The following is a 27,316-nucleotide window of genomic DNA, read 5'->3' on the forward strand; positions in this document are numbered from 1 at the left end:
CAGGGGCTGTGACCGGGTCGGATGTGATGCGGCTCCTGGTCTCACCCGGGGAGAACCGGGCCAGGCGGAACCTTCCTCCCGGGGGTGGCGGAAATGCCTCCGCCCGGCGGGATTAGACAGTGAGTTTCCGGTGGCGGAGGTGAGTGAATCAAAGAGAGAGAGAGTGTGAGTGAGTGGGTGGGTGAGTGAGTGGGGAGGAGGAGGAAACAATGTCGTGTCTCTGACGCTAGTTAGAGGCACAGTTATAAACCCCGCCCCAGAATGCGGGGTTTCCCCCGGTGTTTCTGATGATAATCCCCCGGTCCCCCCCGGTGGTGAAGAGGCTCCATGGTGTTGGTGCCAGTGTTTGGGCCGCGGTCGCTACACGCTCTCGGGGTATTGATGCTCGCTGCGCTCACTGGCCGTCAGTGGGCCTTCCACACAGGCTATGGGCGGTGCGGCCTCCTGCTCCACAGCTGGATGATGAGGGACCACCTGAGGTGCGCCTGTGGCCATGAGTCCCAGACCATGGAACACATCACCTCAACCTGCCCACTGAGATCTGTGGTGGGAGGCACCTCATTTCTCCACTCAGCATCTCAGGAGGCCATCGAATGGATAGTCAAACTAGACAAAAGTAGTAATGGGCCTTCCCTTCCCCAACCCCACCCCCCAGTCCAGCACGGTGGCATAGTGGTTAGCACTGTTGCCTCACAGCGCCAGGGACCCGGGTTCAAATCCGGCCTCGGGTGACTGTGTGGAGTTTACACATTCTCCCCGTGTTTGCGTGGGTTTTCTGCGGGTGCTCCGGTTTCCTCCCACAGTCCAAAGATGTGCGAGTTAGGTTGATTGGCCATGATAAAAATTGGCCCTTAGTGTTAGGGGGGATTAAATACGTGGGGTTACGGGGATAGGGCTTGGGTGGGATGGCTGTCGGTGTAGGGACCGGGTGCTAGGGTTTGGATGATCAGCCATGATCGCATTGAATGGCGGAGCAGGCTCGAAGGGCCGAATGGCCTACTCCTGCTCCTATCTTCTATGTTTCTATGTTGTGCAAGCCTCGCACAGGCACAGCAGCGGTAAACTCACACTCGTGTGCCCAGTGTTCCCATTGTTGCTGAGTCAGCCTGCAGTTTAATCAGGAGGTGCCGTCACCCAAGGGAGCCAGCACTGTCACTGGAAGCGGTTTGTGAACGGAGGGAGAATGCTGGAAAAAGAGAGAAAGAAAGAACTTGATAAAGAAAGCATTTCTACAGCGCCTTTCACAACCTCGGGACGTCCCAAAACGCTTTACAGCCAATGAAATACTTTTGAAGTGTAGTCCCTGTTGTAATGTGGGAAACAGCAGCGAATTAGTGCACAGCAAGCTCCCACAAACAGCAGGTCAGACAGCAGCTGATAGAGAAAAGATAGGACCATGTTTTAGGTGGAGACTCGCTGACTAGCTAAAGCCAATGGTGCGTGTGGCCAGAGATTATTGGTGTCCTGCTGCTTATCTCTACACCTCTCTCTCGTTTCCCAAGCAGCTTCTGTCTCTCTCTGAAGTCTCACCCTGTACTAATGGTGTGCGGAGTTATAGTCTCGCCCTGTACTAATGGTGTGCGGAGTTATAGTCTCGCCCTGTACTAATGGTGTGCGGAGTTATAGTCTCGCCCTGTACTAATGGTGTGCGGAGTTATAGTCTCGCCCTGTACTAATGGTGTGCGGAGTTATAGTCTCGCCCTGTACTAATGGTGTGCGGAGTTATAGTCTCGCCCTGTACTAATGGTGTGCGGAGTTATGATAAGGGAAGCAGCATTGGTGCCCCCTCCTTAAAGGGGCGTGTCACAGCACGGGCTGGGGGTAGGGAGAGTGCTAAGCTGGACTGGATTCCCGGGACATCCTGCTCTTTTTTTAACAATACCGACAGTTAATGGTACAGTGCTGACCTCTCAAGAAGCTGGATAAATATGTGGCAAGCAGGGTGTGAAGATTCTGGAGATGGGTATAGATGGAGATACTGTAAGGACTCCGGCTTGTCATCCATGGAGTGTACAATAGAGTCATAGAGTCATAGAGTTTTACAGCACAGAAAGAGGCCCTTCGGCCCATCGTGTCTGCGCCGCCCATCCATCCCTGTCCAGTCTAATCCCATTTTCCAGCATTTGGTCCATAGCCTTGTATGCAATGGCATTTCAAGTGCTCATCCAAATGCTTCTTGAATGTTGTGAGGGTTCCTGCCTCTACCACCCTTTCAGGCATTGAATTCCACATTCCAACCACCCTCTGGGTGAAAAAGTTCCTCCTCAAATCCCCTCTAAATCTCCTGCCCCTTACCCTGAATCTATGCCCCCTTGTTATTGACCCCCCCACTAAGGGGAAAAGTTCCTCTTTATCTACCCTATCTATGCCCCTCATCATTTTGTACACCTCAATCAGGTCCCCCCTCAGCCTTCTCTGCTCCAAGGAAAACAACCCCAGCCTGTCCAGCCTCTCTTCATAGCTGAGGCGCTCCATCCCAGGTAACATCCTGGTGAATCTTCTCTGCACCCTCTCCAAAGCAATCACATCCTTCCTATAGTGAGGCGACCAGAACTGCACACAGTACTCCAGCTGTGGCCTCACCAGCGTTTTGTACAGCTCCATCATAACCTCCCTGCTCTTATATTCTATGCCTCGGCTAATGAAGGCAAGTATCCCATATGCCTTTTTAACCACCTTATCTACCTGCTCCGCTGCCTTCAGGGATCTATGTACATGTACACCAAGGTCCCTCTGACCCTCTGTACTTCCTAGGGTCCTACCACTCATTGTGTATTCCCTTGCCTTATTTGTCCGTCCAAAATGCATCACCTCGCACTTTTCAGGGTTAAATTCCATTTGCCACTTTTCCGCCCATCTGACCAACCCGTTTATATCGTCCTGTAGCCTGAGGCTTTCCTCCTCGCAATTTACCACCCCACCAATTTTCGTGTCATCTGCGAACTTACTGATCATACCTTTTACATTCTCATCCAAATCATTTATGTAGATCACAAACAACAAGGGACCCAGCACCGATCCCTGAGGTACCCCACTGGACACAGGCTTCCAGTCACAAAAGCAACCTTCGACCATCACCCTCTGCCTCCTGCCACTCAGCCAGTTTAGGATCCAACGCGCCAAGGCACCCTGGATCCCATGGGCTCTTACCTTCTTTACCAGTCTCCTATGCGGGACTTTGTCAAAAGCTTTACTGAAGTCCATGTAAACCACATCCACAGCATTTCCCTCATCCACCCCCGTAGTCACCCCCTCGAAAAATTCAATCAGATTTGTCAGACATGATTTACCCTTGACAAAGCTATGCTGACTATCCCCGATTAATCCTTGCCTCTCCAAGTGGAGATTAATTTTGTCCCTCAGAATTTTTTCCAATAATTTCCCCACCACAGATGTTAGACTCACTGGCCTGTAATTCCCTGGTTTATCCCTGCTACCCTTCTTGAATAATGGTACTACGTTAGCTGTTCTCCAGTCCTCTGGTACATCCCCTGTGGCCAGAGAGGTTCTGAAAATTTGTGTCAGAGCCCCTGCAATCTCCTCCTTTGCCTCCCACAGCAGCCTGGGATACATCTCGTCCGGGCCTGGGGATTTATCCACTTTTTGGCCTGCTAAAACCGCTAGCACCTCCTCCCTCTCGATGCTAATATGTTCAAGTATGTCACAGTCCCCTTGCCCGATTTCTATGTCTGCATCTTTCTCCATAGTGAACACAGATGCAAAAAATTCATTTAAAACCCCGCCTACATCCTCTGGCTCTACACACAGATTGCCACTTTGGTCCCTAATGGGCCCTACCCTTTCCCTGGTTATCCTCTTGCCCTTAATATACTTATAAAACATCTTAGGATTTTCCTTTATTTTGCTCGCCAGTGTTATTTCATGGCCCCTCCTCGCCCTCCTAATTTCTTTTTTAAGTATGCCCCTGCACTTTTTATACTCCTCTAGGGCTTCTTCCGTCTTTAGTCTTTTGTAACTGCCAAAAGCCCCCCTTTTATTTCTAATGCATTTTTGTATATCCCTTGTCATCCAAGGTTCCCTTTGCTTGTTGGTCCAACCCTTGACCTTTACAGGAACATGTTGGCGTTGTACTCTCTCTATTTCCCTTCTGAAAGTCTCCCACTGTTTTGATGTGGATTTTCCTATAAGCAGCTGCTCCCAGTCCACTTTGGCCAGATCCTGCCTTATCATATTAAAATCGGCCTTCCCCCAATTTAGAACCCTTATTTCCGGGCCGTCTTTGTCTTTTTCCATGACCACCTTAAATCTCACCGAATTATGGTCACTGTCGCCAAAATGCTCTCCTACTGACGCTTCCACCACTTGCCCGGCTACATTCCCCAGAATTAGGCCCAGTACCGCCCCCTCTCTTGTAGGACTTTCTACATGTTGGCTCAAAAAGCTCTCCTGGATGCACTTTAAGAATTCTGCACCCTCTAAGCCTTTCACACTCTGACTGTCCCAATTTATATTGGGGAAGTTGAAATCCCCCACTATTATTACCCTATTATTTTCACACTTTTCTGAGATTTGCCTACATATCTGTTCCTCTATCTCCCCCTGACTGTTTGGGGGCCTATAGTACACTCCCAGCAAAGTGCTTGCCCCCTTTTTGTTTTTAAGTTCTACCCATATGGCCTCATTAGAGGAACCTGCTAATATATCATCCCTCCTTACAGCAGTAATTGACTCCTTAATTAATATTGCAACACACCCTCCCCTTTTACACCCCCCTCTGTCTCGCCTGAAGATTCTATACCCCGGAATATTGAGCTGCCAGTCCTGACCCTCCCTCAACCATGTCTCCGTGATAGCAACAATATCGTACTCCCATGTGTTCAACAACAACTTCAGTTCATCCACCTTATTTGCAAGACTCCTTGCATTAAAATAAATGCCTTCCAGCCCTGCCATATTCTCTTTTGCCTTCACATATTTGCTCTGCCTTCCCAGCTGACCTGTTTTTCCCTCTGTATTTGGCTGTAAATCACCCCCTACTATAGCTCCACTCTGTACTCCAACCCCCTGCCAAGTTAGTTTAAACCCTCCCCAGCAGTGCTAGCAAACCTCCCCGCAAGGATATTGGTTCCCCTCTGGTTCAGGTGTAAACCGTCCGACTTGTACAAGTCCCACCTTTCCCAGAAGCAGACCCAGTGATCCAGGAAACTAAAGCCCTCCCCCCTGCACCATCCCTTTAGCCACGCATTCATCTGTTCTATCTTCCTATTCCTATACTTACTAGCACGTGGCACCGGGAGTAATCCAGAGATTACAACCTTTGAGGTCCTGCTCTTTAATCCTTCACCTAGCTCCCTAAATTCTTGCTGCAGGACCTCATCCCTCTTTTTACCTATGTCGTTGGTACCAATGTGGACCACGACCACTGGCTGTTCACCCTCCCCCTCCAGAATGCCCTGCAGCCGCTCAGTGACATCCTTGACCCTGGCACCAGGGAGGCAACAAACCATCCTGGATTAACATTTGATAGCCTGGAGATTTCACCCTAATTACCTCAGAGATATTCCAACGTATTCTCCTCTCTGCAGTTTTCCCGCTGATCGATCACCACTCTCGGACTTTGGGTAAGTCAGGGAAGAGTCTGGGAGGCCGAGAGTTGTGGGTGGTCTGTGATAATGTGCCTGTCCTGAGTTAATTGGAAGCTGATTGATTGATTCTATTGGAGAACAAGTGAATGAAAATAAAACTAAATATTGGCTGCCACTTATTAGGAGTAAGTCCCCTACACATTAGCTTGGCAGGGGGCTGGGCACCAGCATGTAGGAGTAGAAAAGAAGGTGGTGCGTTGGATAGTACTAGAGAAGAAAGTACTAGAGGCGGTAGTAGTACCATATTAAATAGGAGCAGACTAAGAAAGACTACGAAAAATTCAAAAATGGGTTTAGAATGCATGTTCGTAAACACACAAAGTGTGGTGAATAAGGTTGGTGAGCTATAAGCACAATTAGCTGTGCGGCAATATGATGTTGTGGCAATAACGGAAATGTGGCTTAAAAACTGAGGACTGGGCAGTTAATATTCAGGGGTACAAGGTGTTCAGAAAAGATAGGGAAGGAAAAAAGGGAGGTGGGGTGGCAGTGCTGATTAAGGAAGATATTGTAGTGTTGGAAAGAGAGGATGTTCTTGAGGGGACAAGGACAGAATTTGGTTAGAATTGAGGAGCAATACGGGTATGATCATCGCTATTGGGGGTATTCTATAGGCCTCCAAATAGTGAGAGGGAGGTAGAGGAGCAAATCTGCAGGGAAATCGCAGAGATATGCACGAGCGATAGAGCGGTGATATTGGGGGATTTTAATTACCCAAATATCGATTGGGATATTGCTAGGGTAAAGGGAAAGGAGGGAAGGAATTTCTGAAATGTGTTCAGGAGAATTTCCTTGACCAGTATGTTCTTGGCCCAACGAGGCAGGAGGCATTGCTGGATCTGGTGCTGGGGAATGAGGTGGGCCAGGTCGACCAAGTGTCTGTGGGAGAACACCTGGGTACGAGTGATCATCGTATCATAAGATTTAGATTAGCAATGGAGAGGAGCAAGGAACAATCTAGAGTGGAACTTCTAAACTGGAGTAGGGCTAACTTCAATGGGATGTGAAAGGATCTAGCCAGGGTAAAATGGAACCAAAGACTGACAGGAAAAACTATAACGGAGCAATGGGTGATCTTTAAGGAGGAGATGTTCCAAGTACAGGCTAGGTACATTCCAACAAGAGGGTTTAGAATGCATGTTCGTAAACACACAAAGTAAGGGCTCCTTGGTTGACGAGGGAGATAGAGAAGATGATGAAACAAAAAAAGAGGGCGTATGATGCATGTCGGGTGAATTCTTCAAGTGAGAACCAGACCAAATACAATAAGTTGAGAGGGGAAGTGAAGATGAACATAAGATTGGCAAAGAGAGAATATGAGAGTAGAATGGCGGTTAACATAAAAGGGAACCCAAAATCTTCTACTGGCATGTAAACAGTAAGCTGGTAGTAAGAGGCGAGGTGGGGCCTATTAGGGACAAAGAAGGTGATATATTCTTAGAGGCACAGGGCAAGGTTAGAATACTCAATGAGTACGTTGTATCGGTGTTTACTAAGGAGGTGGATGCTGACAAAATATCGGTAGAAGTGGAAAGGGTAGAAGCAATGGAAGGGGTGAAAATTGATAGACAGGATGTACTAGAAAGGCTGGGTATGCTTAGAGTGGACAAGTCGCCTGGTCCGGATGGCTTGCATCCCAGGTTGTTAATCAGGAATTGGGGGAGGAGATAGCGGAAGGGCTTGCCATAATTTTCCAATCTTCCCTAGATGCAGGGGAGGTGCCTGAGGATTGGAAAGTGGCAAATGTGACACCATTGTTCAAGAAAGGGTGTACGAACAATCCTAGTAACTACAGGTCAGTTTAACATCAATGGTGGGTAAAGTTTTAGAAACAATAATCATGGAAAAAATTAACAGGCACTTGGAGAGGTTTAAGCTAATTAAGGCGAGCCAACACGGGTTTGTAAAAGGCAGATCGTGTTTGACTAATCTAATTGAATTTGTTGATGAAGTAACAGGGAGGATTGATGAAGGGAATGCAATGGATGTTGTCTACATGGATTTTAGGAAGGCGTTTGACAAAGTACCACATAGAAGGCTGGTTAACAAAATTGAGGCTCATGGAATAGGTGGGTCAGTGGCAGCTTGGATAAGGAATTGGCTTAAGGACAGAAAATAGCGAGCTGTGGTAAATATCTGTTTTTCAGACTGGAGGATGGTAGACAGTGGTGTTCCCCAAGGGTCAGTGCTGGGGCCACTGCTTTTTTTGATATATATAAATGACCTGGATATTGGAATACAAAGTAGAATTTCTAAATTTGCCGATGACACCAAACTTGCGGGTATGGCAAACAGTTAGGATGATACCAATCGACTGCAGCAGGACATAGAAAGGCTAGCAGAATGGGCAGACAAGTGGCAGATGGAATTTAATACAGAGAAGTGTGAGGTGATGCATTTTGGCAGAAGGAACAGGGAGAGGCAATATACACTTAATGGCACAATTTTAAAGAGTGTGCAGGGACAGAGGGACCTGGGGGTTAATGTGCATAGGTCCCTGAAGGTGGCAGGACATATTGAGAGAGTGGTTAGCAAAGCATATGGGATCTTGGGCTTCATAAATAGAGGTATTGAGTACAAAAGTAGAGAAGTTATGCAGAACCTTTATAAAGTGCTGGTTAGGTCACAACTGGAGTATTGCGTCCAGTTCTGGTCACCACACTTTAGGAAGGATGTGAAGGCCCTTGAGAGGGTGCAGAGGAGATTTACCAGAATGGTTCCGGGGATGGGGGATCTTAGCTACAAGGATAGGTTGGAGAAGCTGGATTTGTTTTCATTAGAGCAAAGGAGGTTGCGGGGTGATTTGATAGAGGTGTACAAGATTATGACGGGTTTGGATAGGCTAGACAGGGAAAGGCTGTTCCCACTAGTTGATGGTACAAGGACTAGGGGACACAGATTTAAGGTTGGTAAGTGGTGAGGACCTGGAACTTGCTGCCGACGGAAGTGGTGGAAGCGGAGACACTGAATGTTTTCAAGGGGAGACTGGATAGGCACTTGAGGAAAATAAACTTGCAGGGCTACGGGGATAGAGCGGGGGAATGGGACTGACTGGATTGCTCCACAGAGAGCCGGCATGGACTCGATGGGCTCCTTCTGTACCGTATGACTCTGACATCACTTCAAAGAGGACGGGCACCTGGGGGGGGAGAGGGGGGTGCCCTGGGTGTTTTTTAAATAAATGAAAGCAGTTTGTTTCCAGTCTGCGGCGGGTTAGACGATGGATGGTGGAGGGTTAGATGGGCCTTTCATCTGTTCTGACACTGATGGGCTGAAAACCTCCCCTGTGCTGGTAAGAACGAGGTAGCCAAGGTCCTGGCCCAGTTTTAAGCTCACAATGGAGTGCTCGCTGTTTGGTGACCTCATACTGAGAGGTCACGGGGACTCTCGGTGCGGAAACAGAAAGTGACCCCGATGCGGTGAGGAACGATCCGCTGGGGGTGGGACTGAGGCCCGTGGTCGGGGCAGAGTTTGCTTGTCGCTGCTTCTGGCACATCTCTTCCCCGCTCTGTAGCAACGCCTGGGCTGCAATGATACTGCAGTGAGCAGCACGTGGGTAGAACACAAGCCCAGCTCTCAGTGTGATGGCGTCCTGCTATGCTGTTTGGGCGAGGGGATGGCGCCAATCACAGTCCAAGGAGGAAAAGAAATTGGAGATTGCGTTGCCTGGACTGCACGTGCGTGCTACCTTGTGACCAGCCCGAGTGTTATTGGCAGAGTCTGGGAGCAGCTCGCCTGCAAACCTTTGACCAGTCAGTAATTTGGCAGTGAGAGAGTTATTTCTGCAACTCTGCAGCCACTGTGTTTTGTAACCGAGGTCAGAGGCATCTGATTCTCCTCAAAACCAAGGGCACAACTAACTAGGACAGCGAGGAGCAGGGGATCGCAATCCCAAGTTATGAAAGAGCTCGATCTAGGCTCGATGTCAGGAGTTGGTTCTTCTTTCCCCAGGGAATAGTGGACCACTGGAACAGGCTGCCGGCTCGTGCGGTGGACGCCGTTCGCTGAATTCCTTCGTGCGAGAGCTGAACCAGTTTCTAGCTCGGGCGGAGATCAACCTCGTACAAAAGACGTTCATCAGGGCCAGAGCGATCTCCTGGATTAGTTTCCATCGCTGAAGGGGGTTGGAGAGGAATTGCCCAGATTTTTCCCCCCTCATTGCCCTGGGTTTGTATCTGTTTTTCTGCCTCTCCCGGGAGATCACATGGTTTCGGGTGGGGTGGGAGCGTTTATATTGTGATGCACAAGACATCACGACTGTTTGGGATAGGCTGGATGGACCAGAGGGCCCTTTCCTGCCCAGCATTGTGCATATATTTCTAAACTGCTCCTTTAATGTGTTTCTCTCTCAGCTCCTCGCATCGCTCCCTGTTTTGGCCACACAGAGGATGTGCTTTGTGTCCGGTGCTGCTAAAAGATAGAGCGGGGAAACCATGCCTTACCTCCATGGGTTCCGGCGGATCATCTTCGAGTATCAGCCGTTGGTCGATGAAATTCTCAGGGTCGTAGGGTTACAGGAACCAAGCAGAGAGGCAGGCCGTGGAAACCCAGCCAGGTGAGTGAGTGCTGCCCCCCTGACAGTGCGGCACTCCCTCAGTACCGCCCCCCTGACAGTGCGGCGCTCCCTCAGTACTGCCCCTCCGACACCAGGAACCAAGCAGAGAGGCAGGCCGTGGAAACCCAGCCAGGTGAGTGAGTGCTGCCCCTCCGACAGTGCGGCACTCCCTCAGTACCGCCCCCCTGACAGTGCGGCGCTCCCTCAGTACTGCCCCTCCAACAGTGCGGCACTCCCTCAGTACCGCCCCCTGACAGTGCGGTGCTCCCTCAGTACCGCCCCCCCGACACCAGGAACCAAGCAGAGAGGCAGGCCGTGGAAACCCAGCCAGGTGAGTGAGTGCTGCCCCTCCGACAGTGCGGTGCTCCCTCAGTACCGACACCAGGAACCAAGCAGAGAGGCAGGCCGTGGAAACCCAGCCAGGTGAGTGAGTGCTGACCCTCCGACAGTGCGGTGCTCCCTCAGTACTGCCCCCCCGACAGTGCAGTGCTCCCTCAGTGCTGCCCCCCCGACAGTGCGGTGCTCCCTCAGTGCTGCCCCCCCGACACCAGGAACCAAGCAGAGAGGCAGGCCGTGGAAACCCAGCCAGGTGAGTGAGTGCTGACCCTCCGACAGTGCGGTGCTCCCTCAGTACTGCCCCCCCCGACAGTGCGGTGCTCCCTCAGTGCTGCCCCCCCAACAGTGCGGTGCTCCCTCAGTGCTGCCCCCCCGACACCAGGAACCAAGCAGAGAGGCAGGCCGTGGAAACCCAGCCAGGTGAGTGAGTGCTGCCCCTCCGACAGTGCAGCACTCCCTCAGTACTGCCCCTCCGACACCAGGAACCAAGCAGAGAGGCAGGCCGTGGAAACCCAGCCAGGTGAGTGAGTGCTGCCCCTCCGACTGTGCGGTGCTCCCTCAGTGCTGCCTCTCCGACAGTGCAGCACTCCCTCAGTACTGCCCCTCCGACACCAGGAACCAAGCAGAGAGGCAGGCCGTGGAAACCCAGCCAGGTGAGTGAGTGCTGCCCCTCCGACAGTGCAGCGCTCCCTCAGTACCGCCCCCCCGACAGTGCGGTGCTCCCTCAGTACTGCCCCCCCGACACCAGGAACCAAGCAGAGAGGCAGGCCGTGGAAACCCAGCCAGGTGAGTGAGTGCTGACCCTCCGACAGTGCGGTGCTCCCTCAGTACCGCCCCCCCGACAGTGCAGTGCTGCCCCCCCCGACAGTGCGGCGCTCCCTCAGTGCTGCCCCTCCGACAGTGCGGTGCTCCCTCAGTACCGCCCCCCCGACAGTGCGGTGCTCCCTCAGTGCTGCCCCTCCGACAGTGCAGCACTCCCTCAGTACCGCCCCTCCGACAGTGCAGCATCCCTCAGTGCTGCCCCTCCGACACCAGGAACCAAGCAGAGAGGCAGGCCGTGGAAACCCAGCCAGGTGAGTGAGTGCTGCCCCTCCGACAGTGCGGCGCTCCCTCAGTGCTGCCCCTCCGACACCAGGAACCAAGCAGAGAGGCAGGCCATGGAAACCCAGCCAGGTGAGTGAGTGCTGCCCCTCCGACAGTGCGGCGCTCCCTCAGTGCTGCCCCTCCGACACCAGGAACCAAGCAGAGAGGCAGGCCATGGAAACCCAGCCAGGTGAGTGAGTGCAACAGTACAGTAACTTTCTACCAGTCTGTGCTGTGGGGGAAAGAGGCTTCCTGATCAGCTCCAGCAGTTCCTTGGTGCTGTTACAGAGCTCTTCACCCCAACCGGTTGGAGATTTCATTCCCATTCTCACAACTAATGATTCCCTTCGTAATTTGATTTTTTTTTAATTCTCCCAGTTGCTTCATGGCAGTACTGAGGGAGCGCTGCACTGTCGGAGGGGCGGTACTGAGGGAGCGCCGCACTGTCGGAGGGGCGGTACTGAGGGAGCGCTGCACTGTCGGAGGGGCGGTACTGAGGGAGTGCCGCACTGTCAGGGACAGTACTGAGGGAGTGCCGCGCTGTCGGAGGGGCGGTACTGAGGGAGCGCTGCACTGTCGGAGGGGCAGTACTGAGGGAGCGCCGCACTGTCGGAGGGGCGGTACTGAGGGAGCGCTGCATTGTCGGAGGGGCGGTACTGAGGGAGCGCTGCACTGTCGGAGGGGCGGTACTGAGGGAGTGCCGCGCTGTCGGAGGGGCAGTACTGAGGGAGTGCTGCACTGTCGGAGGGTCAGTACTGAGGGAGTGCTGCGCTGTCGGTGGGGCAGTACTGAGGGAGCGCCGCACTGTCGGAGGGGCAGTACTGAGGGAGCGCCGCACTGTCGGAGGGGCAGTGCTGAGGGAGCGCTGCACTGTCGGAGGGCCAGTACTGAGGGAGTGCTGCACTCATAGAGTCATAGAGTTTTACAGCACAGAAAGAGGCCCTTCGGCCCATCGTGTCTGCGCCGCCCATCCATCCCTGTCTAGTCTAATCCCATTTTCCAGCATTTGGTCCATAGCCTTGTATGCAATGGCATTTCAAGTGCTCATCCAAATGCTTCTTGAATGTTGTGAGGGTTCCTGCCTCTACCACCCTTTCAGGCAGTGAGTTCCAGATTCCAACCACCCTCTGGGTGAAAAAGTTCCTCCTCAAATCCCCTCTAAATCTCCTGCCCCTTACCCTGAATCTATGCCCCCTTGTTATTGACCCCCCTACTAAGGGGAAAAGTTCCTCTTTATCTACCCTATCTATGCCCCTCATCATTTTGTACACCTCAATCAGGTCCCCCCTCAGCCTTCTTTGCTCCAAGGAAAACAACCCCAGCCTGTTTAGTCTTTCTTCATAGCTGAGGCGCTCCATCCCAGGTAACATCCTGGTGAATCTTCTCTGCACCCTCTCCAAAGCAATCACATCCTTCCTATAGTGAGGCGACCAGAACTGCACACAGTACTCCAGCTGTGGCCTCACCAGCGTTCTGTACAGCTCCATCATAACCTCCCTGCTCTTATATTCTATGCCTCGGCTAATGAAGGCAAGTATCCCATATGCCTTTTTAACCACCTTATCTACCTGTTCCGCTGCCTTCATAGATCTATGTACATGTACATCAAGGTCCCTCTGACCCTCTGTACTTCCTAGGGTCCTACCACTCATTGTGTATTCCCTTGCCTTATTTGTCCATCCAAAATGCATCACCTCGCACTTTTCAGGGTTAAATTCCATTTGCCACTTTTCCGCCCATCTGACCAACCCGTTTATATCGTCCTGTAGCCTGAGGCTTTCCTCCTCGCAATTTACCACCCCACCAATTTTCGTGTCATCTGCGAACTTACTGATCATACCTTTTACATTCTCATCCAAATCATTTATGTAGATCACAAACAACAAGGGACCCAGCACCGATCCCTGAGGTATCCCACTGGACACAGGCTTCCAGTCACAAAAGCATCCTTCGATCATCACCCTCTGCCTCCTGCCACTCAGCCAGTTTAGGATCCAACGCGCCAAGGCACCCTGGATCCCATGGGCTCTTACCTTCTTGACCAGTCTCCTATGCGGGACTTTGTCAAAAGCTTTACTGAAGTCCATGTAAACCACATCCACAGCATTTCCCTCATCCACCCCCCTAGTCACCCCCTCAAAAAATTCAATCAGATTTGTCAGACATGATTTAACCTTGACAAAGCCATGCTGACTATCCCCGATTAATCCTTGCCTCTCCAAGTGGAGACTAATTTTGTCCCTCAGAATTTTTTCCAATAATTTCCCTACCACAGATGTTAGGCTCACTGGCCTGTAATTCCCTGGTTTATCCCTGCTACCCTTCTTGTATAATGGTACTACATTAGCTGTTCTCCAGTCCTCTGGTACATCCCCTGTGGCCAGAGAGGTTCTGAAAATTTGCGTCAGAGCCCCTGCAATCTCCTCCTTTGCCTCCCACAGCAGCCTGGGATACATCTCGTCCGGGCCTGGGGATTTATCCACTTTTTGGCCTGCTAAAACCGCTAGCACCTCCTCCCTCTCGATGCTAATATGTTCAAGTATATCACAGTCCCCTTGCCCGATTTCTCTGTCTACATCGTCTTTCTCCATAGTGAACACAGATGCAAAAAATTCATTTAAAACCCCACCTACATCATCTGGCTCTACACACAGATTGCCACTTTGGTCCCTAATGGGCCCTACCCTTTCCCTGGTTATCCTCTTGCCCTTAATATACTTATAAAACATCTTAGGATTTTCCTTTATTTTGCTCGCCAGTGTTATTTCATGGCCCCTCCTCGCCCTCCTAATTTCTTTTTTAAGTATCCCCCTGCACTTTTTATACTCCTAGGGCTTCTTCCGTCTTTAGTCTTTTGTAACTGCCAAAAGCCCCCCTTTTATTTCTAATGCATTTTTGTATATCCCTTGTCATCCAAGGTTCCCTTTGCTTGTTGGTCCCACCCTTGACCTTTACAGGAACATGTTGGCGTTGTACTCTCTCTATTTCCCTTCTGAAAGTCTCCCACTGTCTTGATGTGGATTTTCCTCTAAGTAGCTGCTCCCAGTCCACTTTGGCCAGATCCTGCCTTATCATATTAAAATCGGCCTTCCCCCAATTTAGAACCCTTATTTCCGGGCCATCTTTGTCTTTTTCCATGACCACCTTAAATCTCACCGAATTATGGTCACTGTCGCCAAAATGCTCTCCTACTGACACTTCCACCACTTGCCCGGCTACATTCCCCAGAATTAGGTCCAGTATCGCCCCCTCTCTTGTAGGACTTTCTACATGTTGGCTCAAAAAGCTCTCCTGGATGCACTTTAAGAATTCTGCACCCTCTAAACCTTTCACACTCTGACTGTCCCAATTTATATTGGGGAAGTTGAAATCCCCCACTATTATTACCCTATTATTTTCGCACTGTCGGAGGGGCAGTACTGAGGGAGTGCCGCACTGTCGGAGGGGCAGTACTGCGGGAGCGCCGCACTGTCGGAGGGGCAGTACTGAGGGAGTGCCGCACTGTGGGAGGGTCAGTACTGAGGGAGTGCCGCACTGTCGGAGGGGCAGTACTGAGGGAGTGCCGCACTGTCGGAGGGGCAGTACTGCGGGAGCACTGAACTGTCTGAGGTAGTGTCTTTCACATGAGACGTTAAACTGCAGGTTACTGTCAAAAGATCCCATGCCACTATTTTGAAGAAAAGCAGGGGAGTTCTCCCCGGTGTCCTGGGGACAATATTTATCCCTCAATCAACATCACTAAAACAGATGATCTGGTCATTATCACACAGCTGTTTGTGGGAGCTTGCTGTGCGCAAATTGGCGGCCACGTTTCCTACATTACAACAGTGACTACACTTCAAAAAGTACTTCATTGGCTGTAAAGCGCTTTGGGATGTCCTGAGGTCATGAAAGGCGTTATATAAATTCCAAGTTCTTTGCTAGGTTAATTAAAAATTTCAAAACTGAGATTGATAAGATGTTTGTTGGGTCAGGGTATTCAGGGTTACGGAACCAAGGCGGGTAGATGGAGTTAAGATACAGATCAGCCATGATCTAATTGAATGACGGAACAGGCTCGAGGGGCTGAATGGCCTCCTCCTGTTCTAGGCCAGTGATGAGATGGTTGGATTGAGCCTCGGTTTTTGACGACAGACTGGCCGAGGCCCACAAACCCTTTCTGGTGCCCGGAGATTTTCTGTTGTGCGAGGTTTGCCCTGACTGACGGCTCCTGTTACGGTTACTGTTTCTCTGATTGGGTTACAGCGAGGGCCCTGCGAGTATGACAGACTCGGCAGCTTTGCTGGAGCTGCTGGAGAGAGAGTCGCGATCATCCTTCTACGAGGAAGCTGTCAGCTACTCGCTGCTCAAAGTGTCGGAGGCTGGCCTGGTCAGTGCTGCTGAGAAACTGCTGACACACGGAGCTGACCTCAGCTTCGAAGGTTAGTATCGTCCAGACCCCAAGAGAGCGGGACACCCCGGGGCCCCCGCCCTTTCAGTCAGTTTATATTCAGAGTGTTTTCCCAGTGGCTACAGATTACCTAGAATTTCCAGCACAGAAACAAGCCACTCGGCCCAACTGGTCCGTGCCGGTGTTTCTGCTCCACACGAGCCTCCTCCCACCCCTCTTCATCTCACCCATCAGCATATCCTCCTATTCCTTTCTCCCTCATGTACCTATCTCGCTTACCCTCAATTGCATCTATGCTGTTCGCCTCAACCACTCCCTGTGGTAGTGAGTTCCACATTCTCACCACTCTCTGGGTAAAAAAGTTTCTCCTGAATTCCCTATTGGATTTATTAGTGACTGTCTTATATTGACGGCCCCTAGTTCTGGTCTCCCCCACAAGTGGAGACATCTTCTCTACGTCTACCCTATCGAACCCCTTCATAATTTAAAGACCTCTATCAGGCCACCCCTCAGCCTTCTCTCTCCTAGAGAAAAGAGTCCCAGCCGGTTCAGTCTTTCCTGGGATGCTCTTGGTTCTTTCTGCCCCCTTCGCTCTCTTTTCCCAACCCCCACCCAGGAGAAGGTGAGGATCTTGAGCCTGTCCTGCACTCTGTGTCTGGTTGTTCGGTACACTGGGTGATATGTGCATTGATGATTGCTTCTGTCTGGTGGATATCTTCCTTCAATGGTGTGACTGACGGCGTCTTGGCTTTTCCGTAGATCCGGTCACGTATTACACGTCCTTGCACGTGGCGGTCCTGCGCAACCAGCCCGATATGGTGGAACTGCTGGTTCGGCACGGAGCAGACATCAACAAGAGGGATCGGGTAAGAGAGGCATCAGGAACTGGCCCGAATACAGGTCTAAAATATCCAAGTGCTGATTGCATCACTCCTGTGCTCGCTGACCGACAATAGCACCCAGTCCACCAACCTCTCCAGTTTAAAATTCTCATCCTCCTCTTCAAATCCCTCCATGGCCTCCCCCCCTCCCCAAGCCCTATAACTCTCCTAGATTTCCTCCATTTCAGACCTCTATCCCTGATTTCCTTCGCTCTACCATTGGCGGCCGTGCCTTCAGCTGTCTAGCCCCTAAACTCTGGAACTCCCTCCCTAAACCTCTCCGCCTCTCGACCTCTCTCTCCTTATGATGCTCCTTAAAACCGACCTCTTTGACCAAGCTTTTGGTCACCTGTCCTAATATCTCCTTATGTGGTGTACGGTGTCGAATACTGTCTGATAATCGCTCCTGTGAAGCGCCTTGGGACGTTTTACTACGTTAAAGGCGCTATATAAATACAAATAATCGTGATTTCGGTGAACAGCGGAGTTCAACAGTCGATAGGATCTGAGCGTTAATTAGCTCCAGGGCCCCCATGTCAGATCCAGGACCAGACTCCCTCTGCTCCGTGGCACAGTGAACTCCCAGCTTCGTTGGCCTTCATAGCGAGAGGGTTCGAGTACAGGAACAAGGATGTCTTGCTGCAGTTGTACAGGGCCTTGGTGAGACCACACCTTGAGTATTGTGTGCAGTTTTGGTCGCCTTATCTGAGGAAGGATGTTCTTGCCATGGCGGGAGTGCAGCGAAGATTCACCAGACTGATACCTGGGATGGCAGGAATGACGTATGAGGAGAGATTGGGTCGATTGGGCTTATACTCGCTGGAGTTTAGAAGAATGAGAGGGGATCTCATTGAAACTTATAAAATTCTAACAGGACTAGACAGACTGGATGCAGGAAGGATGTTTCTGATGGCCGGGGAGTCCAGAACCAGGGGTCACAGTCTAAGGATAAGGGGTAAGCCATTTAGGACTGAGATGAGGAATTTCTTCACCCAGAGAGTGGTGAACCTGTGGAATTCTCTACCACAGAAGGCAGTAGAGGCCAATTCATTAAATATATTCAAGAAGGAGTTAGATATATTTCTTAAGGCTAAAGGGATCAAGGGATATGGGGAGAAAGCAGGGACAGGGTACTGAATTTGAATGATCAGCCATGATCTCATTGAATGGCGGAGCAGGCTCGAGGGGCCGAATGGCCTACTCCTGCTCCTATCTTCTATGTTTCTATGTTTTATTTATCTCCTTTCTCATAGTATTAGCCCTTACAGGGAGCGGGTTAGTACCATGACCCCCCTAACGCCACGCTCCCCAAGGTCAGCTAACTGCACAGACTAAAGGTATGGGGGGAGGGGGTTGGGAATTAATACCCGTTATTCGGTGATAATGACCTGGCTCAGTAGGTCGCACTCTCTCGCCTCTGAGTCAGAAGCTCGTGGGTTCAAGTCCCACTCCAAGACCTGAGCCCATAACCCGGGCTGACACTCCCAGTACAGTACTGAGGGAGTGCTGCACTGTCGGAGGTGCCGTCTTTCAGATTCGATGTTAAACCGAGGTCCCGTCTGCTCTCTCGTGGATGTTAAAGATCCCATGGCACTATTTGAAGAAGAGCAGGGGAGCTCTCCCCGCTGCCCTGGCCAATATTGATCTCTCGGCCAACATCTAAAAACAGATATAGCACAATACCGCGGGTGCTGGAAATCTGAAATAACAACAGAAAATGCTGGAAACACTCAGCAGGCCAGGCAGCATCCGTGGAGAGAGAAACAGAGTTAACGTTTCAGGTCTGGGACCCTTCATCAGAACTGGAAAAAGCTGGAGATGTAACAGATATTAAGCAGGTGCCGAGACAGGGGGGGGGGGTTAGGAGGGGAGGAAGGAATTGAAAGAACACCCTGTACTTTTGTAAGAGGCAGGAAAGATAAAATGTTGCAAATGGGAATGACAAAAATCATACTGCATGAAAAATGGGGGCAAGGATAATTATCTTTGCCCCCATTTTTCATGCAGTATGATTTTTGCCACTCCCATTTGCAACATTTTATCTTTCCTGCCTCTTACAAAAGTACAGGGTGTTCTTTCAATTCCTTCCTCCCCTCCTAACCACCGCCCCCCCAGTCTCTGCACCTGCTTAATATCTGTTACATCTCCAGCTTTTTCCAGTTCTGATGAAGGGTCCCAGACCTGAAACGTTAACTCTGTTTCTCTCTCCACGGATGCTGCCTGGCCTGCTGAGTGTTTCCAGCATTTTCTGTTGTTATTTATAAACAGATTACCTGCTCATTAACACATTGCTGTTTGTGGGAGCTTGCTGTGCGCTAATTGGCTGCCACATTTCCTACATTACAACAGTGACTATGCTTCAAAAAGTACTTCATTGGCTGTAAAGCGCTTTGGGACGTCCCAAGGGTGTGAAAGGCGCTATGGAAATGCGGGTTCTCGAACTAACGATGCCTCTTTCCCCTGATGCAGGTTCACAGAAGCAGCCCGCTGGACCTGGCGAGTGAGGAGGTGGAACGCTTGCCGTGCCTGCGACGACTCCTCGACCTCGGCGCAGATATAAACGGGGTCGACACGACCGGTCCGTCGCCCTTTCATTATTCCTTTATGTTTGAAATCTCCTCCATGCCGACCCCTTCAAAGTTAAACCTTGTGTCTCTCTCTCTCTCAGGGAAATCAGCCTTGCTGCACGCTCTGGCCAGTAGTGATGGAGTGCAGGTGCACAACACCAACAACATCAGGCTGCTCCTCGAGAGAGGTACGGTAAAAAGAAAAAGACTTGCATTTCTATAGCGCCTTTCATGACCACCGGACGTCCCAAAGCTCTTTACAGCCAATGAAGTATTTTTTGAAGTGTAGTCGCTTTTGTAATGTAGGAAACGCGGCAGCCAAATTACACACAGCAAGCTCCCACAAACAGCAGTGTGATCATGACCAGATAATCTGTTTTTAGTGATGTTGGTTGAGGGATAAATATTGGACAGGACAACGGGGAGAACTCACCTGCTCTTCTTCGAAATAGTGCCACTGGGTCATTTACATCCACCTGAGAGAGCGGTCGGGGCCTCGGTTTAACATCTCATCCAAAAGGCAGCACCTCCGACAGTGCGGCGCTCCCTCAGTACTGCCCCTCCGACAGTGCGGCGCTCCCTCAGTACTGCCCCTCCGACAGTGCGGCGCTCCCTCAGTACTGCCCCTCCGACAGTGCGGCGCTCCCTCAGTACTGCCCCTCCGACAGTGCGGCGCTCCCTCAGTACTGCCCCTCCGACAGTGCGGCGCTCCCTCAGTACTGCCCCTCCGACAGTGCGGCGCTCCCTCAGTACTGCCCCTCCGACAGTGCGGCGCTCCCTCAGTACTGCCCCTCCGACAGTGCGGCGCTCCCTCAGTACTGCCCCTCCGACAGTGCGGCGCTCCCTCAGTACTGCCCCTCCGACAGTGCGGCGCTCCCTCAGTACTGCCCCTCCGACAGTGCGGCGCTCCCTCAGTACTGCCCCTCCGACAGTGCGGCGCTCCCTCAGTACTGCCCCTCCGACAGTGCGGCGCTCCCTCAGTACTGCCCCTCCGACAGTGCGGCGCTCCCTCAGTACTGCCCCTCCGACAGTGCGGCGCTCCCTCAGTACTGCTCCTCCGACAGTGCGGCGCTCCCTCAGTACTGCCCCTCCGACAGTGCATCGCTCCCTCAGTACTGCCCCTCCGACAGTGCGGCGCTCCCTCAGTACTGCCCCTCCGACAGTGCGGCGCTCCCTCAGTACTGCCCCTCCGACAGTGCGGCGCTCCCTCAGTACTGCCCCTCCGACAGTGCGGCGCTCCCTCAGTATTGCCCCTCCGACAGTGCGGCGCTCCCTCAGTACTGCCCCTCCGACAGTGCGGCGCTCCCTCAGTACTGCCCCTCCGACAGTGCGGCGCTCCCTCAGTACTGCCCCTCCGACAGTGCGGCGCTCCCTCAGTACTGCCCCTCCGACAGTGCGGCGCTCCCTCAGTACTGCCCCTCCGACAGTGCGGCGCTCCCTCAGTACTGCCCCTCCGACAGTGCGGCGCTCCCTCAGTACTGCCCCTCCGACAGTGCGGCGCTCCCTCAGTACTGCCCCTCCGACAGTGCGGCGCTCCCTCAGTACTGCCCCTCCGACAGTGCGGCGCTCCCTCAGTACTGCCCCTCCGACAGTGCGGCGCTCCCTCAGTACTGCCCCTCCGACAGTGTGGCGCTCCCTCAGTACTGCCCCTCCGACAGTGCGGCGCTCCCTCAGTACTGCCCCTCCGACAGTGCGGCGCTCCCTCAGTACTGACCCTCCGACAGTGCGGCGCTCCCTCAGTACTGACCCTCCGACAGTGCGGCGCTCCCTCAGTACTGACCCTCCGACAGTGCGGCGCTCCCTCAGTACTGACCCTCCGACAGTGCGGCGCTCCCTCAGTACTGCCCCTCCGACAGTGCGGCGCTCCCTCAGTACTGCCCCTCCGACAGTGCGGCGCTCCCTCAGTATTGCACTGGGAGTGTCAGCTTAGATGTTGTGCTCAAGTCTCTGGGGTGGGACTTGAACCCACAACTTCCTGACTCGGAGGAGAGAGTGCTACCCACTGAGCCACGGCTGACACCTATCGAGGTTGTCTCTTAAGTTTCACCCCTCCCCCTCTCCCCTGAAGATGCTGAACTTTGCTGGGGGGTCAGTGTCGGGGAGACCCCTGGTGCCTGATGTGTAGGATTTCACCAACAGTGACTACATTTCAAAAGTACTTAATTGGCTGTAAAGCGCTTTGGGACGTCCGGTGGTTGTGAAAGGCGCTGGAGAAACCCAAGTCTTTTTTATTGCACCGGAACCAGTGAGGGAGCTGCACCGAGCCATTTAGAGCGGGGTTACTCGCCGAGTTTTATTTTTTGTTGCGGTTCATGATGCCAGTGAATGTCTTTCAGCGATCGGCCCTCCAGCACCACAGAGTGATGGGACGCGGGTCTGTACCTGGACCTGGGGATCCCCCTCCCCGCAGCTGTTAAATGGAGGGCAGACACTTCCCCGCAGGAAGAGAGGGGAAGGCAGAGGACCGGTAGTTTTTACTTCAATGGGTTTGTGTGGGAGCTGGGGTAACCTTCCTCCCGACAGCTGTGAATGGAGGCCAGGAACACGTGGAAGTACTGGTGAGCTGGGGGCCCCAGTGAAGTGAGCTGGGCTGTAAGCTGTTGCCCTGGGGTGTGTCCTGAGCCTGACTGATGTACGTAGAATTTACAGCACAGAAACAGGCCATTCGGCCCAACTGGTCCGTGCCGGCGTTTCTGCTCCACACGAGCCTCCTCCCACCCTCTTCATCTCACCCCATCAACATATCCTTCTATTCCTTTCTCCCTCATGTGTTTATCCAGCTTCCCCTTAAATACATCTATACTATTCACCTCCACCACTCCCTGTGGGAGCGAGTTCCACGTTCTCACCACTTTCTGGGGAAAGAAGTTTCTTCTGAATTCCCGATTGGATTTATTAACGACTATCTTAAGTTTTCATAGGATGTGGGAATAGGGGGTGTCAACAGCATGACGGAGGAAGGTGCATTAACCCCGTCAGTTTGAAGCGGCCTCTTTTGGCGGATGGACTCCTGCGTCCTGAGGATTGGGTTGTCGGTGGGCGTGAGGTGTTGCAGAGGGTAACGGTTTTAGCACCATCGCTAATCTCGAGGATGTTGGGCATTTCTTCACAGCCAGGGGGGGGGGGAAACGCACCGTAATCTGTTCTAGGGATCTCCGAGAGACTCATTCCCCGAGGGCTCTCAGTCGGTGATGTCGAGGGAATTTCTGACATGGCTTTGGTGCCCCCATCAGAACACTTTCTGTACAGACACCAGCGTAAATATGTCAACTGCTCTCCGAGCCACCGTAAGCCCCTCTAATCCTCCTGTACCTTTCTGCGAATGACTTAATTGCCTCATCTCTCTGATCGCATCAGATACAGATCATTAGTCCTGGTCTGACAGTACAACAGCTCAGTGGTGCGATATAAACAGAAAATGCTGGAACTACTCAGCAGGTCAGGCAGTTTGGGGCTTCCCTGCTTCTTGCACGGGGCTGGGTGCCTGTTTACTCTGTACACAGGTGAGGGCTGTTAACTCATTTACTTTTCCAAAAAAAAATGATCGCTTGGATTTGCTCCCCTCCTCTGCTGACTGGTGCTGATCTCTGGGTTCCTTGGGGACTGGATGCCCTCCAGAACCTTACTGAAGTGACCAGCCCTCCATTTATGAGGCTAGACATAGGAGCAGGAGGAGGCTAGTCAGCCCCTCGAGCCTGTTCCGCCATTCAGTTAGATCATGGCTGATCTGTACCTTAACTCCATTTACCCGCCTTTGCTCGTGAAAGGCGCTACGTAAACGCACGTCCTTTTTAATCTATTTCTGTCCGAAGCGCCTAACCTAAAGTTCAGTTGTTGCTTCTTAGGTGCAGATGTGAAAGCGGTTATGATGGATGGTGACAACGTCTTCACATTTATCGTCTTTCTTCTGGGAGAGACCGAAGGTAGAGACCATGAAGAGGCCGAGACTCTCAGGCGCTTCTGCCTGGAGACCACCCAGCTGCTACTTGCCCACTCCGCCAAACCCGACGCCTGTCAGCCCGAGGACTCCCTCAGCTACACCTGCATCAACCAGTTTGAAGTCCACCTTCCCATCATACGAGTTCTCCTGGACTCTGGGGCTTCCAACCATTGCACCGACCACGGCCCTTCCTGCTGGAGTGGATACACCCTTCTCTTCGAGAGACTGCGCACGCTGTTGAACGGCCCCGAGTCCGGCCTCACGCACCGAGAAGCCTTGCAACGGGCAGAGGCGACCCTGGAGCTGATGGTGGGCAGTGTGACGCGCCCCTGGCTACCTCCGGGCTGGGAAATCAAACCTACGGCCTACTCCATCTACACGGACCAAGTGCTGGCGCTGTCCAGGCCCCTGAAACTGCTGGAGCTTTCTCCAGCCTCGCTGAAGCACCTGTGCAGGGTGGACATTCGACGGCTTCTGAGGCCCGTGCCCTTGGATCCCAAGGTGAAGGCCTTGCCTCTGCCAGACCGCTTGAAGTGGTTCCTGTTGATGGAAAACGGCAAAGACGAGGAAGAGGAGATACAGCAGTAATGGCCGAGGGAAACTTGGCAGCGATTTGAAGACTGGCTGGGGTTGGGGGGGGTGGGGGGGGGACGGACACACTCTTGACTTTTGTGTTGGGTCTAGAGCGGGTAATGTTCAGAAGCCAACGCCATTTGACTGCTTAAACCCAGTATTGGGATAATACGGGACCCCGAACAGACTGGTAGCTCAAAGTGGGGAAAGTGTTGCCCTGTTTCTCGTTGTCCCTCAATGTCTTTGGTGTGCTTTAGTGCACATTGTATCTACAGGTGTACCAGTGACATCTAGAGGCTGTGGCTCTGTATTGGCCTGGGTGCCCAGTTCTGACACTGCTACTTTTCTGTGCTGACTAATTGGAATCTCAACTGGTCGTTGAACATGGGCCAGATACAATAGTGGACCGCGGGGAGGCTGTAATTCCAGGGCTGGATGTCTATGCTGTTATCCGGGAGACTCCATGTATAATGATTCCCGTCAGCCTGCCATTCCATTGTCTGTCCTCCCAGTTCCAATGATTGTAAATGGAGAATACGCGAGCAACGAAGTATCCAATCTAGAGAATGCCGAACTCTGATCCCCACAGTGGGACTAGGCTGACACTGCAGGGCCAGCACCGAGGGAGTGCTGCATTGTCGGTGGTGCCATCCTTTGGATGAGACGTTAAACCGAGCTGCCCCCTTTCTCCCCCCGCCCCCCGCGATGGTCCTTCTGTAGCTCTCCTGGCCAACATTCCACCCGCCGTCAAACCAGCTCAGCTATGCATCTTGTTGCTGTTTTGGGGATCTTGCTGTGTACAAAATGCCGTCCGTCTTTCCCTACACAACAACAACAGGTCGCTGCACTGCAAAGGCCAGTCACTGTACGTGGTGCTTTGTTTGAGAGAGGGGATGGGGTGCTGTGTAAAGGCAAGGCTCCTTTAACAAAGATTAAACCATCTGTTGTATAACAGGAGTTTGGCAACAGTCAAAGGAAGGAGTGTCCCGGTGAGAGGCCAGTAATGTGAGCGGGGCTGGGGCTGGGGCTGGCCGTAGGGCCCCTCTGCGATTGCAGCGTGACCGTGGAGGGGTTCTACTCCCCCAAACTACATTTTTAAGATGCTGACAGACACCCCTCTGCATCTCCTGCGTTATCTGTCTTTCTCACAGGAGCGAGGGCACCGGTGCCCTGGCTGGTGCTTTTCCCCGGGGACGGTGGGTGAGACCACACAGGCTGGGGGCAGTGCCCCAACGCTGTACCCCACCCCCCTCCACTCTGTAATAAGATTGTTTTCACCAGTCCCCACTCCGCACAGCCCACTGCCGAGAGGCCGCGCACCGACTGGGGTATTTTGTCCATGTGACGGACTTTAAATGGACTCAGTTGCTTGTCGCCGGAGGACCTCGGGTGATTATAAGCACTGCTCAGTGTCAACAACATGCAGACCCCTACTGAAAACGGGAATCAGTTTAAATCAATACATCTGTGTATCGACGTGACTCGAGTCTTTCATTGTGTCAGTGGGTGGTCAATGGGAGTAGATTCCTACAGACCGAGGCCCTCGAGTTACCCCACCTGGGCTGAGGCGGCAATTGGCCTCGGCACCCCTTGGTTAGGAAAGGGAATATCTGCCCAGGGTTCCTGTGCCATTGACCCGCTTGGGGGGGTTGGGTTTGTGTATTTAGATCAGCCCAAGTTCTGATGCTCCCCGTGGCCCAACAGCTGGTTGCTGAGCACTGTTGAGGCCCATAGATGATGACTAGTTAGTTGGGTGAGGGACTAGCGGGGTTATAGTGCCAACACTTGTACAGCACCATCAGGAGGAGGGGGTGGTAAAGATAGTGAGTGGCCCCGTCTGTTACAGGCTGTGGGACCTGGGCTGAAATCCCAAGGCACCGCGTGTGAGACGGTGCTCCGCCCCGCCAGTGCCGATCCCTCACCGCGGTCATTAACTTCACCCCCACAAGGAAAAGAACCAGACAGAAATACTTAACCGATTTTTTTACTAAACAGGATTTGTTTTCATATCTCAAGAGCAGAAATGGCTTTGGTAAAAGTTGACTTTTACAGTAATAAATTATCATTTGTGATGAATTGTGCTTTTTGAATGTGGAACCAGTGTTCCGCCGTTCAAGATGCTGCCGTTCAGGTCAGCCGTGTTCAAACAGCACACGACTTTCCCCGGGGCCAGTTAGGTGGTAAGGAGGAGAGAGAATCGGCGTACCCTCGTCCTGCCCTGGTTCTTCCTGGTGATCCATAAATCCCCAAATAACACACTTTCTCGTCAGTGGGCCACCCTCTTGCAGAAAGGACAGCAGAGCTGTGGGAGAGGTGTGATGTAAATTCACTCGGGGATGCTGAGTGACTTACAGAACTAGAGCTGTGATTACTGCAGTTTAAAGGTGGGGAAGCTAATCGAAACATTCGGAGGGCAAGTCGGGAAAGATTTCCAGCAGTTGTTGAATCGCTAACCGGGGCATTAGCTTGGGAATTAGTACTGGGTAAAGGGAGGAGTTTTCCACACACAGGATTGTTGGGATAGGGAATATGTAACCACAGGGGCTCTCTGCCTGCTTCCCCTCCCCTCACTCTGTACCCTCCTCCCAGCATCAGTCACAGCGTTTGAGGGAATTAGCTGAACACACAGAGCAGGGCAATGGGACGAGACGGCTCCAGTTGAAGAGTGAGTGCCGGCACAGGGTCGGTGGGCCGAATGGCCTCCTGTGGTGAAATTTCAAATCCGCACTGGCTGTGGAAGAAGAGCGATTGCATGGTGTTCGTAGGCCCAGTGTCTGAGCAAGCTGACTGGTGACGTTCAGGTCAAGAGCAGGAGGAGGGAGCAAGTGCTGAACCCGAAGGAGGCAGAAAATCCTGCAGGAGACACTCCTGATTTCCTCCCCTCCCCTTCCCCTTCCCTCCAGACCAGCTGAAAACAGCTGCTGCACAGTTCCAGTACTTGGGCTCCAGCTTGTTTTTTTAAAAAACCACTCGTTCACAGAAGGAGCAGACATCGTGGCCCCATGTTTCCCCAGACATGACTCACTCAGTGGTGACTGCACTGAGCTTCCTGCAGAGTCACAGGACCAGAGCAGTAATATTCCGAAAGCACAGTCCAGAGGGAGAGTTGGGCTTAGCTCATACACGCTGATCGTGACGGGGCTTGTGTCGTTATCCCAGTCAGCAGCACCCTCCTGTGGACAAGATTCGGGGTTGCCAGTCTCAGTGTTCGGCTTACGTTCCGATTTCCTCGGTTACAGCCCTCTCTTGGGAGTCGGATTCATTCCCCAGGTAGAAGGGTCCCAGGCCACGGCAGGAGCTGCCATTGAGGAATAAAGTCAGATTCAGCTCTGCAATCTCCGCGCTGTGCTTCAGGTTTTTTTTGTATTAAACCCAGTGCCCCGGA

General features: G+C 52.3%; 1 protein-coding gene across 4 annotated transcripts; it reads left to right on the top strand.

Moving 5' to 3' along the window:
* On the top strand, positions 1–27,316 carry asb6 (ankyrin repeat and SOCS box containing 6). 4 transcript variants are annotated; one of them, XM_085965248.1, is made up of 8 exons: positions 1–139; positions 7,314–7,401; positions 9,959–10,161; positions 15,826–16,001; positions 16,730–16,836; positions 19,321–19,429; positions 19,520–19,606; positions 23,264–27,316. In XM_085965248.1, the coding sequence occupies exons 3-8, from the start codon at positions 10,040–10,042 to the stop codon at positions 23,944–23,946; spliced, it is 1,284 nt and encodes a 427-aa protein (XP_085821374.1). In that variant the 5' UTR covers positions 1–139; positions 7,314–7,401; positions 9,959–10,039; the 3' UTR covers positions 23,947–27,316. The 4 variants fall into 4 exon arrangements, with proteins under 4 accessions (XP_085821374.1, XP_085821373.1, XP_085821376.1 ...); XM_085965247.1 differs by lacking the exon at positions 7,314–7,401; XM_085965249.1 differs by lacking the exons at positions 1–139; positions 7,314–7,401 and adding an exon at positions 9,445–9,773.

This window comes from Somniosus microcephalus, chromosome 23, assembly GCF_052327205.1.
Source record: "Somniosus microcephalus isolate GS21.2 chromosome 23, FLI_Smic_1.0, whole genome shotgun sequence".
NCBI lineage: Eukaryota > Metazoa > Chordata > Chondrichthyes > Squaliformes > Somniosidae > Somniosus > Somniosus microcephalus.

Excerpts from the sequence above, each read along its gene's own strand:
- asb6 (XM_085965248.1), top strand. The coding sequence starts at position 10,040 with ATGCCTTACCTCCATGGGTTCCGGCGGATCATCTTCGAGTATCAGCCG. Across the intron at positions 19,430-19,519 it reads AAACGGGGTCGACACGACCG|GGAAATCAGCCTTGCTGCAC; the intron begins GTCCGTCGCCCT and ends TCTCTCTCTCAG. Across the intron at positions 19,607-23,263 it reads CAGGCTGCTCCTCGAGAGAG|GTGCAGATGTGAAAGCGGTT; the intron begins GTACGGTAAAAA and ends GTTGCTTCTTAG.